General features: G+C 42.0%; 1 protein-coding gene across 1 annotated transcript in view; it reads left to right on the forward strand.

Moving 5' to 3' along the window:
- The first annotated feature begins 592 nt into the window (after nucleotides 1-592).
- Nucleotides 593-23,079, forward strand: part of megf6b (multiple EGF-like-domains 6b) — a 128,638-nt gene continuing 106,151 nt past the window's right edge. The window contains exons 1-2 of the mRNA XM_034167563.1: nucleotides 593-608; nucleotides 972-1,121. Of these exons, the coding sequence (XP_034023454.1) occupies nucleotides 593-608; nucleotides 972-1,121 (166 nt within the window). The remainder of the gene's footprint in view (nucleotides 609-971; nucleotides 1,122-23,079) is intronic.

The raw sequence follows: 23,079 nt of genomic DNA on the forward strand, positions 1-23,079 counted from the left end.
ATCTACAGGAACTGTTTTTTTTTTTTTTTAAACAGGTATTTCAGTCATTTGTGCGCCACAAAAGAACGGGGGGGGGGGGGGGGGGGGGATCTGATGAATCGGATGATCTTTCATCTGTCAATTTTTTTTTTTTTGAACAGCCTCAGGTGCTGATTATATAGTGCTGCGGATACGCTGAAGTGATTATTTGCTCCAAATTAATGGATATATGGTCATTATTTTTCAGAATTATAGTTGGCCTGGCAGGCTCTAGAGGAAACACTGTCCTTATTACACCAGAAGCTGTGCACTTCACGTTAGCGTATATCGACTGCACAGTGATTTATGAAGTCATTATGTGTATTTTGGGAAATGGAGTGAAAGTGTGTATCTGTTTTAGTTTTACAGCTTGGCAACTTGTTCGGCTCATGGAAATAGAAAAAACTGACTTTGTGAAAAGTTTTGCAGAATTTCTGGACAAATACTCATTCGTGTGAATGTTGGAGGATTTTTTTTTTTTTTTTTTACATGGAATAAATGTGTTTCTCTGCTGTACATTTAATTACAGTCTGCATACGTCCTTTTGTACTGTTGTGATAGGCTCCACTCTCCCATGACCCTTAATTGGGGTAAGCTGGTATAGAAAATGACTGAATGATATTCCTTTTGTCCAAATTAATTTATGACTTAAAATATTTAATTCTGCTTTGGATCTGTCATTTTCCTTCTGCTTTCTTTCCTCAGCATGGCATAGGAATAAGTTGATGGTTGGAAAGCACTGACACTTTCCCACAGTAATTCTCACAGACTTCATTTCCAAAGCATTTTGGATTTTTCCATATTCTTAAAAGCTGGATCCAAATTTAGTCACAAAAGGCATTTGAAAGTTAATCGGACTGACATGTAAAAGATGGATGCATTAACATTATTTATACTTTTCAGTTTACAGTTTTTCCTCTCCTTAATATCTGTTTGTGGTTTTACTGCTGCAGGATTGACTTTGTTTTTGTCTCTGTCAGATGTGAATGAATGTGAGGAGAAGAACGGAGGTTGTGAGGACGTTTGCTGTAACACCATTGGAAGTTTCTACTGTAGGTGTCATCCTGGTCACACGCTGAACGAAGATAGCAAGTCCTGTCAGGGTAAGCGAATTGATAATATTAAACCAGATATGTGGGGATTTAGTCCAAGACTGAACAGCTCTGACGTTCTTTGATGTCTTCCAAAATCAGTATATTTCCCCACAAAATGTTGATATCCTTGGACATTAATTCTTTGGATTCTGTGACACTGCATTGTATGGATCTGTGTAGTCTTGTCACTGAAACATTTCATCCTTGAGGAACACGCAAACCCTTCCAACATGTTTAATTCATGCTGGCTCTTAAATGTTTCAGTTAAATGAACATTGACTTTGGAATGCCTACATTTTTGCTGACTGCATCAGACAGATTATTTTTGAGAGGTGGGGACAGATGGTTTTCTGCCCAAGTGGTTGCCACCCAGGGACTGGGATAGCTTTGTGTGGAGGGTGCTGTGCATGGTGGCATTGCCGCCTGATCCTGGACCTGACCTGACATTGAGTTTGACCATTCAAGGTAACACACAGTGCTTCAATAATACTATCCTTAGCTGCATCTTTGACAGTGCCTCAAAATTCTAAATATCCCCTATATATCAGCATTGGACCATAATTTTGACCTTGACCTGTAATTCTGACTTTTAAAAACCCTTTATCTACAGCGATGGTGGCCCAATATTTTCCATGTGCATTTTTTTTTTATAACCGTAACTCCGCCATAGTTTGTCCAATTCGAATGATTCAAAGTGCATTGTTAAGATAACACCAAGGGCTTTCCAATGATATATGGTGTATTACGGTAAACGTAAGCCTGTGACGTCATAACATGGAGGAAAAACACGGAAGTTTTCACACTAGTGCGCTGCTGATTCTCATTACCGTAAATTCTCATGTAAGCCCTCAATCTGAAAAATTCAACACTGACAGCAAGCCAAGAACCCGTGCTTACAGAACACATCAACTCGGTGGACGCCAATATCAAGTTCACACGTGAGGATGCCAGAAACAACCATTTAGCCTTCTTGGACTGTGATGTTACGATTGGAGAGAAGAGACAGCTCCAGACAGGGGTTTACAGAAAACCAACTCACACTGACCAATATCTGCTCTTTGGCTCAAACCACTCCCTTGAACACAAGCTTGGGGTGATCAGGACGCTTCAACACAGAGCCCTACAGGTGCCCACAACTGCAGAGGGAAGGGCTAAAGAACAACAACTTGTCTGGAAAGCCCTCACAGTATGTGGGTACCCACCATGGTCCCTGGACAAAGTGCAGAAGTCCCAGAGAACAAAGAGACCAGATAGACAGGAGACGGAGACAAGAATAAGAGTGTCTCTCCCTTATTTAGCAGGAGTAGGGGAAAAACTACAAAGGATCTTCAGACAGCACAAAATTCCAGTTTACTTTAAACCGGTTAACACCTTGAGACAGAAATTAGTTCACCTTAAGGACAGGATCCCTAGTTACAAACAGAGCAATGTAGTGTATTCTATCAGATGTCAGGAAAACTGTAACGAACACTACATAGGTGAGACTAAGCAACCTTTACACAAAAGGCTATATGAGCACCGCAGAGAGGGTGCCAGTGGACCTCAGTCTGCAGTTCCCACCTTAAAGACACTAACCACACATTTGAGGACAAAGAAGTTAAAATATTAGGCAGAGAGAAGAAATGGTTTGAGAGAGGGGTCAAGGAGGCATTCTTTGTGAAACATTTGAAACCCAGCCTTACCGGGGAGGGGGTCTGAGACACGCTTTATCCCCTGTTTACAATGGGGTACTCAGGTCAAAGCAGTTTCAGTCTTTTGTTCATGGTAATGAGTCATTCACGTCATCAGCAGAGTCGTCAAGGGAGCCATCAGGAGAGGGACAGCTTCCCTGTCATTAGGAGGGTGCTAACTAGAGCACAATAGGTGCTAATTAGAGCTATTGTTTAGTTACCAGCCTATAGCAGTCTGCCTCTCGGTAGGAGGTGTCTGGTTAGGTTTAAAACTCCAGCTTTTGTGACTTCTTGATTATTCTTCTCTACAAGAGTCAAGACAGAAGTCAGACCACCAGAGCAAGAATTTTAGCTGAGGAAGCTTCTGCGATTTGAAGCGAAACGTCCTTGCGTCAAGCAACCCAGTCCAGTCGAAGATTCAAGCTTCTCTACTATGGAATCCACCTGGACAACTGAGAGCCTACACAGAAACATTGCCCTGTGTTAGATTGGCATCCTGTCCAGGGTGTACCCTGCCTCACACCCTACGACTGCTAGGATAGGCTCCAGCCCCCTGTGACCCTTTACTCGAGTAAGTGGGTACAGAAAATGGATGGATGGGACAACATGGTTGTGTAATACAATTAATGGCTGCTACAATTTAAATAAGTGTGCACACAGCATAGATATCCAGTGTTTCAAACAACAAACATTTTAACCATACAGTACATCTGGAAAATATTGACATTTTTCAACACTTTATGATACAGTCTTATTCCAAAATGGAGTAAATTCATTTTCCCCCCTCCAAATTCAACACATTCTTCACAACACCTCATAATGACACGGAAAAAGTTTTTTTTTTTTTTTTGCAAAATTATTAAAAGCTAACAAACAAACTAAGAAATCACATGTACATACTTATTCACACCCTTACATTGTTGTTGTTGCAGCTTTGGCAGCAATTACAGCCTCAAGTCTTCTTGAATATGAAACCACAAGCTTGGTGCACCTACAACCCCTGGCAAAAATTATGGAATCACCGGCCTCAGAGGATGTTCATTCAGTTGTTTAATTTTGTAGAAAAAAAAGCAGATCACAGACATGACACAAAACTAAAGTCATTTCAAATGGCAACTTTCTGGCTTTAAGAAACACTATATGAAATCAAGAAAAAAAGATTGTGGCAGTCAGTAACGGTTACTTTTTTAGACCAAGCAGAGGAAAAAAATATGGAATCACTCAATTCTGAGGAAAAAATTATGGAATCACCCTGTAAATTTTCATCCCCCAAATTAACACCTGCATCAAATCAGATCTGCTCATTGACATTGACCCTATGTGTATTTTTGCAAGGAATGTTTTTGCAGTTTTTGCTCTATGGCAAGATGCATTATCATCTTGAAAAATGATTTCATCATCCCCAAACATCCTTTCAATTGTCCAAAATATCAACATAAACTTGTGCATTTATTGATGATGTAATGACAGCCATCTCCCCAGTGCCTTTACCTGACATGCAGCCCATATCATCAATGACTGTGGAAATTTACATGTTCTCTTCAGGCAGTCATCTTCATTGCAAAGGCACCAAACAAAAGTTCCAGCATCATCACCTTGCCCAATGCAGATTCGAGATTATCACTGAATATGACTTTCATCCAGTCATCCACAGTCCACAATTGCTTTTCCTTAGCCCATTGTAGCCTTGTTTTTTTCTGTTTAGGTGTTAATGATGCCTTTCGTTTAGCTTTTCTGTATGTAAATCCCATTTCCTTTAGGCGGTTTCTTACAGTTCGGTTACAGACGTTGACTCCAGTTTCCTCCCATTCGTTCCTCATTTGTTTTGTTGTACATTTTTCGATTTTTGAGACATCTTGCTTTAAGTTTTCTGTCTTGACGCTTTGATGTCTTCCTTGGTCTACCAGTATGTTTGCCTTTAACAACCTTCCCATGTTGTTTGTATTTGGTCCAGAGTTTAGACACAGCTGACTGTGAACAACCAACATCTTTTGCAACATTGCGTGATGATTTACTCTCTTTAAGAGTTTGATAATCCTCTCCTTTTTTCAATTGACATCTCTCGTGTTGGAGCCATGATTCATGTCAGTCCACTTGGTGCAACAACTCTCCAAGGTGTGTTCACTCCTTTTTAGATGCAGACTAACGAGCAGATCTGATATGATGCAGGTGTTAGTTTTGGGGATGAAAATTTACAGGGTGATTCCATAATTTTTTCCTCAGAATTGAGTGATTCCATATGTTTTCCTCTGCTTGGTCTAAAAAAGTAACCGTTACTGACTGCCACAATCTTTTTTTCTTGATTTCTTATAGTGTTTCTTAAAGCCAGAAAGTTGCCATTTGAAATGACTTTAGTTTTGTGTCGTGTCTGTGATCTGCTTTTTTCTACAAAATTAAACAACTGAATGAACATCCTCTGAGGCCGGTGATTCCATAATTTTTGCCAGGGGTTGTATGTTTGGGCAGTTTTATCTATTACTCTTTGCAGCACCTCTCAAGCCCCATCAGGTTGGATGGGGAGCATCAGTGCACACCCATTTTCAGATCTCTCCAGAGATGTCCAATCGGATTCAGGTCTGGGCTCTGGCTGGGACACTCAAGCACATTTACAGAGTTGTCCTGAAGCCACTCCTTTGATACCAAATCTGCATGCAAAATGGAACCAAAATTGCATGGTACAAGGAGCAAATGGCAAATGGGATGAATGATCCATGTCACGTGGCATATAATCCACCAAACAAATAAGAAGGATCTATTCAAGCGTTATATACCAAGCAATATTATTTGAGGTATTTGTGATAAAATGTTCAAAATGTGAGGCACAGCCCTCCACAGCAGCTAGCAGTCACCACCAGCGGACAGTGAGTTACGGACATTACAAGAGTCAGCACTCCACTCAGCAATTGTCACGCAAACTCACCCTTGCCCCTAATTATAGATACCATATTTTTCAGACTATAAGTCGCACTTTTTTACATGTTTTGGCTGGGGGTGCGACCTATACTCCAGAGCGACTTCTAAATGAAAAATAACCCGGTAGATTCTCAATTAATTTACAGTAATAAAACAATTTTACGTGACAGAGTCGCACTATGTTTTAAAATGGCCACCGGAAACGGAAATGCAATGCATTATGGGCACTGTAGTATGGCGGCCGCCCTATAGGTCACGCTGGTCGCGATAACCAATCAGAGAACAGAACATTGGACGCGTATTCCTCACCTCACCCAGACAATGATTGCGAAACAGCGTGTGAAGCAGCCGAACACGGTGCTTGCTGTTAATCCGGGAGGACTAACAAAACAGCTTCAACCCTTGGATATCAGTGTGAGCAGTGTTTAAGTTGATGCTGAGAGCTGCGTGGGAGCACTGGGTGAGCGACGGCGGAGGATTAGCATCTGCACTTGGAAGGAGCTGGCGTCGACACCACGGGGAGGTCATGAGCTGCGCAGGTAGGTGCTGTACGAACATCGGCAGCTGACACCTGGTGTGTACTATGGTCCACTGCGGGTAATATGTTAGAAAAGAACCGTTCAGCGATGGTGCGGGTTATGGTTCGGCTCGCAATGTGGTCCGCAAAATACAAACATATCCGTAGGTAAAATGCAGCTCACGAGAGGGCACTCAAGGCTTGTGTGACTGTTCCTGCGACTTCTGACTAAAAATTTCAACATTACTGATAACAAGACAACAGAGAAGGCCCGAAAAAATGCCACCAAAAGAAAATCATACTCTGCAGATAACAAGATGCAACTGGTGAAATATGCATCCAAAAACGGTAGCCATCACAATATTATCATCTGAACTTTTCATGTTAAGTTAACATACCTGTATGTCCATGCGACTTATAGTCCAGTGTGACTTATTTATGGTTTATTTTTCTTTATAATGGATAAAGTGGCTGGTGCGACTTATACTCCGGTGCGACTTATAGTCCGGAAAATATGGTAAATTTATGATTTAATACATCTTGAACTAAGAAGTTAGAAAAGAATTCACCCCATGCAGTTGTTGTGGAGCGGGAGACCAAAAGTGATTTTTTTTGTACAAAGCTGTAAACATCTTTTTTTGCTCTGAAGCTGAACATTTTAACATGGACTTGAATGGAAACCAGCTCGCTTTTGGAGCCAGCCTCGAGTGGCCAGTCAAGGAACTGCAGTTTTTTCTTCTTCCCGGTGAGTTTTGTCTGAGACCATTGAAGCTTACCACTTGGGAAAATGTGGACTTTCTCTTTAAGACTTTTGCAAAATACTGTCCACCTCATTTCTCAGTGTGCCCAGGCTGTAGATAAAACAAGAGCATTGTTTAGTCTGGTTGGAGAAAAAAACAACCAACCAACTAAATTCAGTTTGTGGACAGAATGATTGGAAAATGACTCAGTGGCATGTTTCATATGTGGGGTACATGGGGATTAAAACATTTGAACTGCTGTCTTGTCTGTGCACTCTGAAGGGTTGAGAACCTCTGCTGTACTACTCAGAATATATTCGCAGCCTATCAAGAAATCTTGTTCTTGGAACCCCTGAGGCAGAGATTCTCCCCAACATTTTCTCATGAGATTTATTATTATTATTATTATTATTATTACAGTTTGATGTTTCTGATTAGAGAATCTCTGTGACTGGTTGGTTCAATCAGAAAAATGATTCATCTGTGCTGAAGCCAAGCCTACAGGAGAGTAACTGGAGCGCTGCACAGTATCGCTGTCTGCTGGAGGATCCAGAGCGAGCTCTGATCCAGGTCGCGGTTGTTGGGAGAGCTGATGTGAACGCTTTTCCAGCTGGCTTTCATCGCTCTCTGCCCTTCACTGCTGGTGTCTCTTAGAGGAAAACAGCTTCCCACAGCACCCGTGTCCTAATTGTCTGTAATTGGCAGGCGTGTTTACAGCAGTGGAAGATGCGGTGGATGTCGCGGATGGTGTTCGTGATGCTGAGAAAATGATCAGCTTTCACAGTAGCATGACAAGCTCGCGGGGCTGTTAAGTAAACCCCGTGTGATTTCAGATGACAGACAACCTCCACTCAGTTAGCCGTGAGAATCCTAATAAAACCGCACAGCTCCGATGGAGGATTTGTGTTTTGGGGGATCAGTAACAACTTCCAATGAAAGACATCTGCTGTGAGACATGAATATGCGACTACTGCTGACATGGACTAAAAATGAACAAATGCTTCTTTTGTTCAGCGAAAAAGAAAAGAAAAGACTAAACAAGCTTTAATTTACCATTAAATATAATCCCCTTTGGAGAGAAGAGCAGATTTAAGATCCCGGCCCTTTTGGTGGAGCTGCGGATCAGTGAGGATGAGCCAGGCAGTAAGTGGTGTCAAGCCGAGTGTACTCCAGGATTCAGACCAACGTGTGTGGGAGCAATGACCTGCCATTTCTTTTAATCCATCTTAAAACTGAGCTGAAATTAAATGTACAGTCACAGACACAAATTTACATACACCTTGGTGAGAAACTTTAAAATTCAATGCATATGTATTCAGTGCATGTATTCAAATTTAGCTAAACAATAACGACTCAATCTTGGCGATCTATGGCACACAATCTGAAGCAGACTGTGTCAGTGTATTTGTGGCGTATCCAAATCCACTTTGTGATTTACACAGTGCATAATCTGATTGTAAAATAGGACACACATATTATTTGTAATGATTTAATTGTATATTTTGGGAATAACATGGAATAAGCACATCAGTTTCATCTGTCAAATCCTTTGAGTGCCAGAGTGTGTTGGATGCTGGTGCACTGCTATTTGTGCTGCTGATTTAAGTAAGAGGTTTTCTGGCGAATTAACAAATCTATTCGTGATGCGTCCAAGCTGGTGAATGGAGAGCAGGCTCAAAGCTCCCTTACAATGCATCGGGGAAGTATTCACAGCACTTCATTTTTTCCACATTTTGTTATGTTACAGCCTAAGATGGATCTGCATGCTGATTTGGCATAACTTTTACATCAGATGCCCTTCCTGATGCAACTCTATACGACATGGAGAATGGGCAGGGGTGGGGTTTGAACCGGAAGGCTACGGTGCATCCGGAAAGTATTCACAGTGCTTCACTTTTTCCACATTTTTTTATGTTACAGCCTTATTTCAAATTGAATGAAATGTATTTTTTTCCTCAAAATTCTACACACAATACCCCATATTGCAAATTTATTAAAAAGAAAAAACTAAGAAATCACATGGACATAAGTACTCACAGTCTTTGCCCTGAAGCTCAAAACTGAGCTTAGGTGTATCCTGTTTCCATTTTCTACAGCTTAATTGGGGTCCGCCTGGGGTAAATTCAGTTGACTGGACATGATTTGGAAAGGCACGTACCTGTCTACATATAAGGTCCCACAGTTTGACTGCATGTCAGAGCACAAACCAAGCTTGAAGTCAAAGGAATTGACTGTAGACCTCCGAGGCACGATTGCCATGAGGCACAAATCTGGGGAAGGGTACAGAAACATTTCTGCTGCTTTGAAGGTCCCTTCTTCATTCTGAAGAAGGGCGTTCAGGTTGTGCGCTCGAAACATTGCTACTGTCATCTGTATGTAATAAAGCTTTTTGCATGGGAGCGTTCAGGTTGTGCAAATTTTTTGTTTTGATATTTGTTTCCATACGTTTGGTACCATTGAACTCTGCGCAGATGCAGACACACACAACACGCGCGCACACACACACAAAACAAATCCACTGCACTGTAAGCTGTCTGGACGCATGAAGAGCTGTTTGGAGGAAGTTAGAATAAAGCTGGACAAATTTCTGACATTTTTCTTTTCACAGCACAAAGTTGGATGTACACGAAGTTGGTGCATGGCATCGCGGACAACATTGTCAGAATTATTTTTGGACTCATATTTGAAGTTTGTGTTGGATTGTTGAAGTCAGACGTGATTTTTCGCTGAAGTGAGGCACCAAAATGTAATTCCCTTTTCTGCTGTTTATAAATTAATATAATATCAAATGACATGGATCTGTTTTAGCCATTATATAAAACAAATAATGAATGTTTTAACATTCTTTCAGTGGAACAAATATTTAATGCGGTGAAAGCTGGAACAAACCATTCAACGAGGTGAAGCTTTCACCTCATGAAATATTCGTACCATTAAACTGATTAACATTCATTATTTGTATAATACTCACTTATTCCAATTAAGGGTCAAGGGGACACTGGAGCCTATCCCAGTGATCAGTGGGAAAGATGCAGGGTGTACCCTGAACAGTTCAGCAGTCTATCGCAGAGCCACATATAAACAGACAAACACATTAACACCACAGTCAATTTAAAGTGTCTGATTCACCTAACATGCATGTCTATTGGAATGGGAGCAAGCCAGAGTAACTGGAGGGAACTCATGCAAACATGGTGAGAACATCCAAAGGACCAGGCAGGAAGCGATCCTAGGACCTTCTTACTGTGAGGCAACAATGCTAACCACTGAGTCAACGTGAAACCCGTGGTCATTTTAAAGAGTACATTGAGCAGACTGCATGATGGGAGCCTTGTTCCGATATAGGACAAAAAGTCACACTTTGATTTCTGCTAGGAGATTATGTTCAAGTTTGATTGTACAAGGTCTGTCCAAAAAGTATCGTACCTTTTTATTTTTTTCAAAAACCATATGGATTTGAATCACGTGTGATTGCATCAGCCAAGCTTGAACCTTCGTGCGCATGCGTGAGTTTTTTCACGCCTGTCGGTTGCGTCATTCGCCTGTGAGCAGGCTTTGTGTGAGCACTGGTCCATCCCTCTCGTCGGATTTTTATTGCGAATAAAAGTCTGAAAGATTTGGAGCTTTGCTGCATCAAATTTTTCCAGAAACTGTGAGAGACCTCCAGCTGGACACCATTCGGAAAATTTAGATGGCTTTCAGCGACAATTTTATGGGGATTACACAGATTAAGGAGTGCTCCAGCCGGTTTAAATCAAATCAAATCAAATCAATTTTATTTATATAGCGCCACATCACAACAAACAGTTGCCCCAAGGTGCTTTATATTGTAAGGCAAGGCCATACAATAATTATGGAAAAACCCCAGCAGTCAAAACGACCCCCTGTGAGCAAGCACTTGGCGACAGTGGGAAGGAAAAACTCCCTTTTAACAGGAAGAAACCTCCAGCAGAACCAGGCTCAGGGAGGGGCAGTCTTCTGCTGGTGCTGGTTGGGGCTGAGGGAGAGAACCAGGAAAAAGACATGCTGTGGAGGGGAGCAGAGATCAATCACTAATGATTAAATGCAGAGTGGTGCATACAGAGCAAAAAGAGAAAGAAACACTCTGTGCATCATGGGAACCCCCCAGCAGTCTAAGTCTATAGCAGCATAACTAAGGGATGGTTCAGGGTCACCTGATCCAGCCCTAACTATAAGCTTTAGCAAAAAGGAAAGTTTTAAGCCTAATCTTAAAAGTAGAGAGGGTGTCTGTCTCCCTGATCTGAATTGGGAGCTGGTTCCACAGGAGAGGAGCCTGAAAGCTGAAGGCTCTGCCTCCCATTCTACTCTTACAAACCCTAGGAACTACAAGTAAGCCTGCAGTCTGAGAGCGAAGCGCTCTATTGGGGTGGTATGAAGGTCCCTAAGATAAGATGGGACCTGATTATTCAAAACCTTATAAGTAAGAAGAAGAATTTTAAATTCTATTCTAGAATTAACAGGAAGCCAATGAAGAGAGGCCAATATGGGTGAGATATGCTCTCTCCTTCTAGTCCCTGTCAGTACTATAGCTGCAGCATTTTGAATTAACTGAAGGCTTTTCAGGGAACTTTTAGGACAACCTGATAATAATGAATTACAATAGTCCAGCCTAGAGGAAGTAAATGCATGAATTCGTTTTTCAGCATCACTCTGAGACAAGACCTTTCTAATTTTAGAGCTATTGCGCAAATGCAAAAAAGCAGTCCTACATATTTGTTTAATATGCGCATTGAATGATATATCCTGATCAAAAATGACTCCAAGATTTCTCACAGTATTACTAGAGGTCAGGGTAATGCCATCCAGAGTAAGGATCTGGTTAGACACCATGTTTCTAAAATTTGTGGGGCCAAGTACAATAACTTCAGTTTTATCTGAGTTTAAAAGCAGGAAATTAGAGGTCATCCATGTCTTTATGTCTCTAAGACAATCCTGCAGTTTAGCTAATTGGTGTGTGTCCTCTGGCTTCATGGATAGATAAAGCTGGGTATCATCTGCGTAACAATGAAAATTTAAGCAATGCTGTCTAATAATACTGCCTAAGGGAAACATGTATAAAGTGAATAAAATTGGTCCTAGCACAGAACCTTGTGGAACTCCATAATTAACCTTAGTCTGTGAAGAGGATTCCCCATTTACATGAACAAATTGTAATCTATTAGATAAATATGATTCAAACCACCGCAGCGCAGTGCCTTCAATACCTATGGCATGCTCTAATCTCTGTAATAAAAATTTATGGTCAACAGTATCAAAAGCAGCACTGAGGTCTAACAGAAGAAGCACAGAGATGAGTCCACTGTCTGAGGCTGTGGGTGGTTTAAAGACCGCCCACAGCGTCTGAGAGCGCAGCGCGCTCCGAACGCCGATCGACAGGCTCAAACCCATTCAAACAACCAGATCATTTCCAACGTGAAGGCTTTGTTGATCCGGGACGTCGTCTAACTTTCACAAAAAAGGCAGAAAGTGTGGACATCAGCACTTTTTTGGCACATTCTACTGTTACAGGAGTTTTTTTCATGAAAAGAGAAGCGGAGGATTGCGCCACCATGCCGTTCATGGCGCGGGACAAAACCACCTCCATGTTGGTCTCACAGGACGGCTTTCAGGTGGCTTTCAGACGGCTTCCGGTTGCTTTTCAGTCGTGTGAGTATCCCAGAAATTGTGGATGAGCCTGGACATGCCCCAACATGTCCTGTGAGGCTTCATCGCGGCGGTGCTTTGCACCATGCGGCTCCACCGTGATGCGCAGAGTTCCTCCGCACGTCCGTCTCAATGTGCCGAAAAAGTGCTGATGTCCACGTCTTCCGCAATTCCTGTGCTAGTCAGATGACATACCGGATCAAGACAGCGTCCAGTTTAGAAATGAACGGCACATTCCACTGTTACAGGAGTTTTTGTCATGGAAAGAGGAGCTGAGTTCCGCGCGTCGCGGCGGAGCTGCATGGCGCAAAGCAACACCGTGATGAAGCCTCACAGGACATGTTGGGGAATGTCCAGCTCATGCATAATTTCTCGGATACTCACACGACTGAAAAGCAACCGGAAGCCGTCTGAGCCATCTGAAAGCCATCCTGTGAGACCAACACCAAGGTGGTTTTGTCCCGCGCCATGAGCGGCACGATGGCGCATCCCTCCACTTCTCTATCCATGAAAAAAACTCCTGTAACAGTAGAATGTGCCGAAAAAGTGCTGATGTCCATGCCTTCTGCCTTTTTTGTGAAAGTTAGACGACGTCCCGGATCAACAAAGCCTTCACCTTGGAAATGATCTGGTTGTTTGAGTGGGGTTTGAGCCTGTCGATCGGCACTCAGAGCACGCCGCGCTCTCAGACACTGTGGGCGGTCTTTAAACCGGCTGGAGCACTCCTTAATCTGTGTAATCCCCATAAAATCGTCGCTGAAAGCCATCTAAATTTTCCGAATGGTGTCCAGCTGGAGGTCTCTCACAGTTTCTGGAAAAAATTGATGCAGCAAATGTCCAAATCATTCAGACATTTATTCGCAATAAAAATTCGATGAGAGGGGTGGACCACTGCTCACTCAAAGCCTGCTCATAGGCGAATGACGCAACCGACAGGCGTGAAAAAACTCACGCATGCGCACGAAGGTTCAAGCTTGGCTGATGCAATCACACGTGATTCAAATCCATATGGTTTTTGCAAAAAATAAAAAGGTACGATACTTTTTGGACAGACCTCGTATGTATTGCACAGTTTAAGAACTGTAACAAAGTCAGGTATTTTTTTTTTTACTTCCAATTTGGTCGTCATTTCTAGAAGGGTGCTGCATGCTTCTGATATCAGAATTGGGGACTGCAGTCTTGTTTGAGGGTGGATGCTAAAGGGGTAAAACATGACACATATGACAATCTCTCACCTTCTGGGGGAAAAAAAAACACGGCATTTTCTCTGAGTTTTTTGGCAAATTACACAAAACAAAGTGAAAATGCAAAGAAAGTGACGATGTGGTGGAAAGTGAACATGTGTTGCGGTTTGTTTATGATCTGGAGCACAAACATGTCGAGGCGGTTTTGCAGGTGAGAGAATTGATCTACTCTGGCTAGCTCTGTAGGCTAACACTTATCGACACAACGTCTCCCATTTACCTTGTCTTCCCTTCTCCACTGGGAACCGAAAAAACAAGACTGCTTCGGTGACTACAATTGAAAACAAAAGAGTACAAAATTTTTCCGTTTGAACTTATGCTGTGTCTGTATTGCACATAGGACCGGCTGTACCCATAAGTGGTCAAATCCCACAATATCATGCAGGGTTCAAATGAGACTGTGGTGCCCTATAAGGCTCAAACTGTTTCAGCTGCCTAGCAACCTTGAAAACTATTTTATTTTAAATGGTTTATGGTTAGGGCAGCACGGTGGCTTAGTGGTTAGCACTGTTGCCTCACAGCAAGTAGGTCATGGGTTTGATTCCCATCTGTGGCCTTTCTGTGTGGAGTTTGCGTGTTCAAACCCATGTTTGCGTGAGTTCTCTCATGGTGCGCCGGCTTCCTCCCATGTCCAAAGACACGCAAGTTAGGTGAATTAGGAACTTTAAATTGTCCTTAGGTGTGCATGCAGGTGTGAATGTGTTTGTTTGTCTGTTTGTGGCCCTGTGACAGACTGGCGTCCTGTCCAGGGTGTACCCCGCCTCACGCTGTATGACTGCTGAGATAGGCTCCAGCCCCCCGTGACCCTTAATTGGACTAAGCGGTTGAGATGAGTGAGTGAGTGGGTTTATGGTTAGAGTTAGGATTAGAATAATGGCTTGAATAAGAATCAGGGGATTTTTGTGAAATGCATAAAACGTTTGGCAATTTGAACAATCCTTCCGTTTCCAGCACACAGCACTGCACGCTTCTGGGAGTCTTGTACAGTAAAGCAATTTTGATATTAGTCCAGGTCCAATTCTGGAAACGTTCAGGTTCACAAACCGCATAGAACATAGGCGGAAAGTCAGGGAATGTGTTCGCAGTCCTGCGTTCTCAGGGTGCAGGACTACTTTCTGTCCCTAAGCCAAAAAAAGTCAGTAGACTACAGAGCCTTCTTTTATTGTGCACCTGCCTTGTGGAATGATCTCCCTGCAGAGGTAAAACAGTCAGATTCCATAGTAAAATTCAAGTCCAGACTAACGATGCATCTATTCTCCCTCTTGTATGGCTTGCATAGCAGTGGAGTATGGAAATATGCTTCCTCTCCTTTTAATTCATATTATTAGCAACAGAACAAGTCTTGGCCTCACTACATCTAAATTCTGGGTCTGTTAGTGAAGCACAGGGCTAGCTGACAGTGACCACTTTAGTAATCTCTTTGCTTCCCTGTTGACTTACTGCTGGTGAACTAATCGCTCTTTTTCTCTCTGTAAGAGGCACTGACGAGTCATTTGACAGATGCGCTGCACTCCGGAGCACCAGACTGACCTCAGGGTGCCCTGCCTGTTGCACTAATGACCGGAAGTCCTGCCTCTTCAGTACCTACCTGTCCCCTATTCATGGACACACATAGATTAAAGACCCAAGATGGACTGCTTTATAATTTCAATTAAGGATTGTGTTTTTGTTGCTCTTCTGCTTTTTCTGTTTCTGTTTTCCATTTCTTCTGTTTGTTAAGAAATTCTTGTAAAATTTGTAAAAAAAAAAAAACCTTGTAACTGTTAGAATGGCCAAGCCAGGTGCTTTCAAAGTGTGGGAGAGTGAACCCCCCTTCAGCGAACAAATGAATAGCTGCCCCCCCCCCCCCCCCGACACACATACACACAAATTCAACATCTTTGTGTGTGTAATTCTTTTAAACATCTTAAACACATTTTAAAAGTACTTGTGTGTTTTTAAGGAACTGTCTATACATTTACATATTTTATAGCCTTTGTAAACATTTTAAACATGTTTTTAAAGAACTTTCTGTTCTTCTATTTTTACCTTTTGTCATATTTTAATCATTGTTTTTTTTTTTAAACATTTAAACATCTCTGTGTGTTTTTAATTGTCTTTGGCATAACTAACACATTTTAGTAGGGATGGGTATTGATAAGATTTTATCGAAATCGATGCCATTATCGATTCCGCTTATCGATCTGATTCCTTATCGATTCCCTTATCAATACGTCCTGTGAATTTTCTGTGTACTAAAAGTAGGCTTTACAGGTTTTCTGTTAATAACATTTTATTGATTCTTAAAGTAAATAAAGATGAAATTGGTCACTGGATCCTTTATCTGTGGACATAAATAAAAATAAAATCTGTAGTTTTTCTTCAAAAGCATTTCCTTTCAGACATTAATGGCATGAATGTCACTCCATACCTCTGAGCTGAGCTCTTGCAGCTGGCTGCGCTGCAAGTCATCATCAATATAATTCATAAATAATGCAGGACACCTCATTTTGGGAGGAAAAAACATTGTTGTCTGTGTTACAATGTTTGGAAAGAGGTGTCATTTGATTTAAAACAGTGATTCGCTTTGAAGTTATTAATTCTAACCGGACTCTAACTTGACTCGGCAGAGAGCAGCACAGTGTTTAGAACTGTGCAAACGGAATGGTGGACGACTCTCGTTTCTTCCCTGCAACAAGACAATCAGTTAATGACATTAATCCACACAAAAGTGACTTATGATTGACATTTTTGAATGGATTTGAGAGGGGTTAAAAATGGATTTGCCACTTCTGAAAAGCAGAGAAGCAATGAACCAATGAAGCAGTGGGTCTGCTTCGTTGTGTCAAGCTTCAAGAACAGCTGCTGCAGAAGTGGTCAGCTGCAGGGTCTGCAATCAACGTAAAGAAATGATCATTTTCTTGACAAAACACCCTCAAAAACAACAGCCGCTCTGAAGGACCAATAAGGGAATCGTTAAGCATAAAGTCTATTAGAGATGTGAATTGTACAACAACTCACGATTCAATTCGATTCTGATTCTTGGGGTGACGATTCGATTCAGAATCGATTTTCGATTCAGAATTGATTTTTGATTCAAAGAGCTCTGAGAAATAGTTATATTACTTAAAAATGTTTATGTTTAAGAAAATACAGCTTTACAAGGTTAATCAAGTGATTCTAGATGTAAATTTACTTATCTGCTTTGCTCGTTCAGACTTGGCTGGTAATTTAGCGAAGCGCTGGTCAGCAGTCGGCAGAGACTGCTGCTCCGCTCTTTCAGCTCTGGGTGATAGCGTAACATGTGGGCTTGTGGATTTGAAGTGTTTCTGAAGTACTGGACTTTCATTTTGCAGAGTTTGCACACTGCATAAGTCATGTCAAGCTCCTTCTTTCGCAGCAAATAATAAAATCCAAAATGTGCCCAAACATTTGCCTTCAGCAAAGACGGTGCTGGCTGAATTAGCTCTTCATCTGCCATGCTAAGCTGCAGCTCACGAATGTTTGAAGCACGCTGGACCCTCCCCTCATGCGGATGCTGTAGTACGGAGGCCGTTGCCTGACAAACAGTACACGCAGCGAGTGAGCAAGAAAATGTTTAAAAAAAATGCTTTTAAAAATCGATTCTTGGACATTTTGGATAGATTCAGAATTGTAATAAATAAGAATCGCGATTCGGACGTGAATCGATTTTTTCCGGCACCCCTAAAGGCTATTGATGTTGATGGATCGAATAATTTCTTAACGATTTTCGAAAAGAACCAGTTCTCGATACCCATTCTTTGCACCCCCTCCGAAGAACTCTGCCGACCCCCCCTGGGGGCGCGCCTCAGTTTGAAAACCATTGGCCTAAGCAGTGGATTACCCCTCTGAGTCTGGTCTGCTTGATGTTTCTTCCTTATTATCACCAGAGGGAGATTTTCCTTACTAGTGTTACCTGTGTGCTTGCTCAGATTAGACTTTACTCATGTCTCATGCCTTGAGGCAACACTGTTGTGATTTGGTGCTATACAAAAAAATTGAACTGACAGAGAAGAGAGGGTAACTTCAGGCAGGAAGAAGATACCGGACTTGGATTGGCAGCAGACAGGCAGGCAGGCTGCAGAAGTGACACCAGCATTAGCAGCAGCATTAGAGACTGTGGCTGGTTGAAGAGGTCCAGTCTCTAGTCAGCCAAAAATGCCTCGGCTGGAACTAGCTGAGGAGGTCTGAGCTGTTAGAGGAAGCCAGGCTGTAGCAGACTGAAAAAGACTGGGCTACAGCTAGCAAAGGAACCCAAACCATTGTTAGCTGAAGTGATATAGGCTGTAGCTATAAAGCCTAAAGCTATACGTAGCACGAGAAGTTAAACTATAGGAGCTTGAAGAAGACCTGGATGCAGTTAGCAGTGGAGACCAGGTTATAACTGACTGAAGAGGCTGAACTGAAGAGCATCAATCCACAACTAGCTGTAGTAGGTGGGATGCTAAGGCTGTAGCTTATGGAATGCTGTTAAAAAACAAAAACGAGTCAATATGCTCAGCAGGCAGAGAGTTAATTGGACCTTTACAGTGCAGTGCTATGAGGTTGACAAAACAGGCGCAGCAAAAGACAGATGTGCATCTCTTGAACAGATGTAAACAAGTCACTATCCTTGACTGGAATAGACCGGTTGCATGAGCTACTTTTCATGTCTTTTGACATTACGCCGCCACCATACCCGGACCACAACAAATGTTTATCTACCAGCAAATGTACCAGATGAGTTGGCATTTTAAAAACATTCTTGACAAAAGCAGAGTGTGATATAAACAGAAAGTTGAGTTGATTGGTCATACTGACACCTATTCTTTGTCAATGATAGAATTTGTAAATTTGCCAATGATAGAATTTGGAGACATTTTTGATTTCCTTGTTCTGGAAATGTGTTTCTAACCCGGCAAGCAAATGGATTACAAATCCTTGAAAGCTCACAAATATTTTACAAATGGATGGGTGGTTGATGTCAAAACCAAAAGGATTGGCGACAACAGATTCTTGGTGTTTGCAAAGGTAAATACATGCATTAATAAATTAGTTTGTGTATCAAAACCTGTAACAATGCACTAATTTGCACTTGTAGTTCCTAGGATTTTTAAGAGTAGAATGGGAGGCAGAGCCTTCAGCTTTCAGGCTCCTCTCCTGTGAAACCAGCTCCCAATTCGGATCAGGGAGACAGACACCCTCTCTATTTTTAAGATTAGGCTTAAAACTTTCCTTTTTGCTAAAGCTTATAGTTAGGGCTGGATCAGGTGACCCTGAACCATCCCTTAGTTATGCTGCTATAGACTTAGACTGCTGGGGGGTTCCCATGATGCACTGTCTTTCTCTTTTTGCTCTGTATGCACCACTCTGCATTTAATCATTAGTGATTGATCTCTGCTCCCCTCCACAGCATGTCTTTTTCCTGGTTCTCTCACTCAGCCCCAACCAGTCCCAGCGGAAGACTGCCCCTCCCTGAGCCTGGTTCTGCTGGAGGTTTCTTCCTGTTAAAAGGGAGTTTTTCCTTCCCACTGTCGCCAAGTGCTTGCTCATAGGGGGTCGTTTTGACCGTTGGGGTTTTTCTGTGATTATTGTATGGCCTTGCCTTGCAATATAAAGCGCCTTGGGGCAACTGTTGTTGTGATTTGGCGCTATATAAATAAAATTAATTTGATTTTGATTTGATTTAATTGTGTTTATCAGAAGTTATCACAAAGCAGCTAACAATGATCATCTCCACTTGCGAATTAACTTATATTTTTGTCCATATAAAATGTAGCAAATGTAAGAGTTTTTCTTTTTTTACTTTCTATCGATTTATTTTTTACTTTTAGCTGAACCATTTGATGAGAATGGGAGCCAGGTCTGGCTCAAAAACAGCGGTTTTGATTTGCAAGATGTCACGCAGGTGGGAGTCACTTAGTCTCGTCCTCAGGCGGTTTTTGTTAATGTTCATAATTGAGAATGTCTTCTCGCACAAGTATGTCGAGCCAAACAAGCTCAGCATTTTCTTTGCAAATGCTTGAATCTCTTGGAACGTGCCTTTATTCAGCTGGCGGTAAAAGTTCACAAGCGGGAGCTGTTGGTGCCGACTGAGACACTCGGCCTCATTTGCGCACTGATATTGTTCTGTGGAAAACTGGTCATTATTTCCTGCAGTGATGGGAAATGTGTTGTATTGGGTTGTATTTGTGACAGGTGCCTTCTGAAAAGTTGCAGCTTGGTCCCAAAGGCTTTGATGTGTGAATACAGTTGGCTTACCACTGCATTTTTGCCCCTGAAGGCTCATGAAAATACAGTAAGGTATATCTTATATATTATATTCCATTTCTAAGGTGGAACTATGCTAGTATACTAAGGTATATCCAGTGGTGGGCTCAGATAACCCAAAAAATTAACTTCGATCACAGATAATTAGATAACTGAAAAGTTATTTTGATAACGATAAACCACCCAAAAATGTATCAGAAGTTACAGATAACCAGTGAATTCCAGTATTGTCTCTGGTACATCAGCAACTACTAAGAAGATGAATTTGAATTTTAACACCACGATCGCTTTTGGAAGCATCAAAAGACCTAAACAATGAGCCAGTACTTCTATGTTTGAACATGCTTGCTGGAAGCTACAGCGCACGCACACGCACCCGCACCCCTGAGAGCAGCCACAAAGCCAGCTCTTTACCAATCACAATGCTCCGGTCAGGTGGAGGTCTTGAAAAATAAAGTCATACTGACTGTTATGTGTCGGACGCAGCTCGGAGAACCGACCAGCGTTTGAAGGACCCAGTATGAAATAAGCAGAGCACGGTACAAAGGCTAACTGAATTTAATACATAACAGTGATACAAAAAATACAAAAGAAAGTGCGGTCTGGCGTGGTGCGCTCCCAGCAGCGCTAACGGTCCGGAGCCAGAAGCTGTTCGGACCCAAGGACCCCGCTGACACCCCCCAGGTGGCCGCAACAAACCGAGTCTGTGAAAGAAGGAACCATTATGTGAGTCCACACTCTACACACAGAGAGAACACTTAAAGATGTACAAACAGCAAACACTTCCTGGCTTGATTACTAATCAGCTTCCCAACCTGCAGGCATGGAACATCCAGTTCACAAAACTCCACTGCAGTGGAAGCCGATACATGACTAACATACAGCTCAATATAAAAAGGTGTGAGGGACACCACATTTACTGACTGTATAAATGTTAGTCACAAAATCTAACGTACCTCAGGAAGTGTGCTGACGAGCGTGAGACCTCACCCCCTCCTCTTTCACAGACCGTGCATCAAACCCTGGACGTTCTCTGCATCCACTGATGATGAGATGGCTCCCGAGACGACGATCTCACCCGTCTGGTCACAAGGTCGAGTCTCTGGCAAATACACACTGTATACTCCAGTCTTAAATGCCACCATGTTCCAATCCATATAGATGCACCTCAGCTGTGAGTCCTGATGAGCCGCAGGTGATCAGGGTGAGGTCCTGATAACCTCAGCAACACAGCCACTCAGTCCCAAATGCAAGCCACCTGGAAGGAAAAACAAAAGACAGAAACAAAAAGGCAGCCAGGCCCCCCAGCCATACAACACTGACTTATGGTTTTAGTTTTTAATACTGATAGAATAACTCCATTAATGTCAATTGTGTCATTTGTACATAGTTAAAATATAACATATATCTTTTAGTTTTTAATACTGATAGAATAACTCCATTAATGTCAATTGTGTCATTTGTACATAGTTAAAATATAACATATATCTTTTAATGTTGAATAATGCACTAATTCTGAGGTTTTGTAACAAACAGACAGATCACAAAGGATTCTGGGTAAAAGTGCCTCTGCTAAACACTGATTGGTTCAGTCATTCATTATGTAAACCAACACGTTAATGTGACGTGTGTCGTGTGTTGATGTTTACAGATAAATGTGCTTTTGTAAAATATTCCATTTTTTATTTGTAAAAACAGGCATTTTTACGGAGCCCTGGAAGTGTCATTGCAAAATGTTTTGCATGTGGAGAGAATGTCAATCAATCAATCAATTTTATTTATATAGCGCCAAATCACAACAAACAATTGCCCCAAGGCGCTTTATATTGTAAGGCAAGGCCATACAATAATTACGTAAAAACCCCAACGGTCAAAACGACCCCCTGTGAGCAAGCACTTGGCGACAGTGGGAAGGAAAAACTCCCTTTTAACAGGAAGAAACCTCCAGCAGAACCAGGCTCAGGGAGGGGCAGTCTTCTGCTGGGACTGGTTTGGGCTGAGGGAGAGAAGCAGGAAAAAGACATGCTGTGGAGGGGAGCAGAGATCAGTCACTAATGATTAAATGCAGAGTGGTGCATACAGAGCAAAAAGAGAAAGAAACACTCAGTGCATCATGGGAACCCCCCAGCAGTCTAAGTCTATAGCAGCATAACTAAGGGATGGTTCAGGGTCACCTGATCCAGCCCTAACTATAAGCTTTAGCAAAAAGGAAAGTTTTAAGCCTAATCTTAAAAGTAGAGAGGGTGTCTGTCTCCCTGATCTGAATTGGGAGCTGGTTCCACAGGAGAGGAACCTGAAAGCTGAAGGCTCTGCCTCCCATTCTACTCTTACAAACCCTAGGAACTACAAGTAAGCCTGCAGTCTGAGAGCGAAGCGCTCTATTTGGGTGATATGGTACTATGAGGTCCCTAAGATAAGATGGGACCTGATTATTCAAAACCTTATAAGTAAGAAGAAGAATTTTAAATTCTATTCTAGAATTAACAGGAAGCCAATGAAGAGAGGCCAATATGGGTGAGATATGCTCTCTCCTTCTAGTCCCCGTTAGTACTCTAGCTGCAGCATTTTGAATTAACTGAAGGCTTTTCAGGGAACTTTTAGGACAACCTGATAATAATGAATTACAATAGTCCAGCCTAGAGGAAATAAATGCATGAATTAGTTTTTCAGCATCACTCTGAGACAAGACCTTTCTAATTTTAGAGATATTGCGTAAATGCAAAAAAGCAGTCCTACATATTTGTTTATTATGCGCTTTGAATGACATATCCTGATCAAAAATGACTCCAAGATTTCTCACAGTATTACTAGAGGTCAGGGTAATGCCATCCAGAGTAAGGATCTGGTTAGACACCATGTTTCTAAGATTTGTGGGGCCAAGTACAATAACTTCAGTTTTATCTGAGTTTAAAAGCAGGAAATTAGAGGTCATCCATGTCTTTATGTCTGTAAGACAATCCTGCAGTTTAG

This window comes from Thalassophryne amazonica, chromosome 3 (assembly GCF_902500255.1).
Source record: "Thalassophryne amazonica chromosome 3, fThaAma1.1, whole genome shotgun sequence".
Taxonomy (NCBI): domain Eukaryota; kingdom Metazoa; phylum Chordata; class Actinopteri; order Batrachoidiformes; family Batrachoididae; genus Thalassophryne; species Thalassophryne amazonica.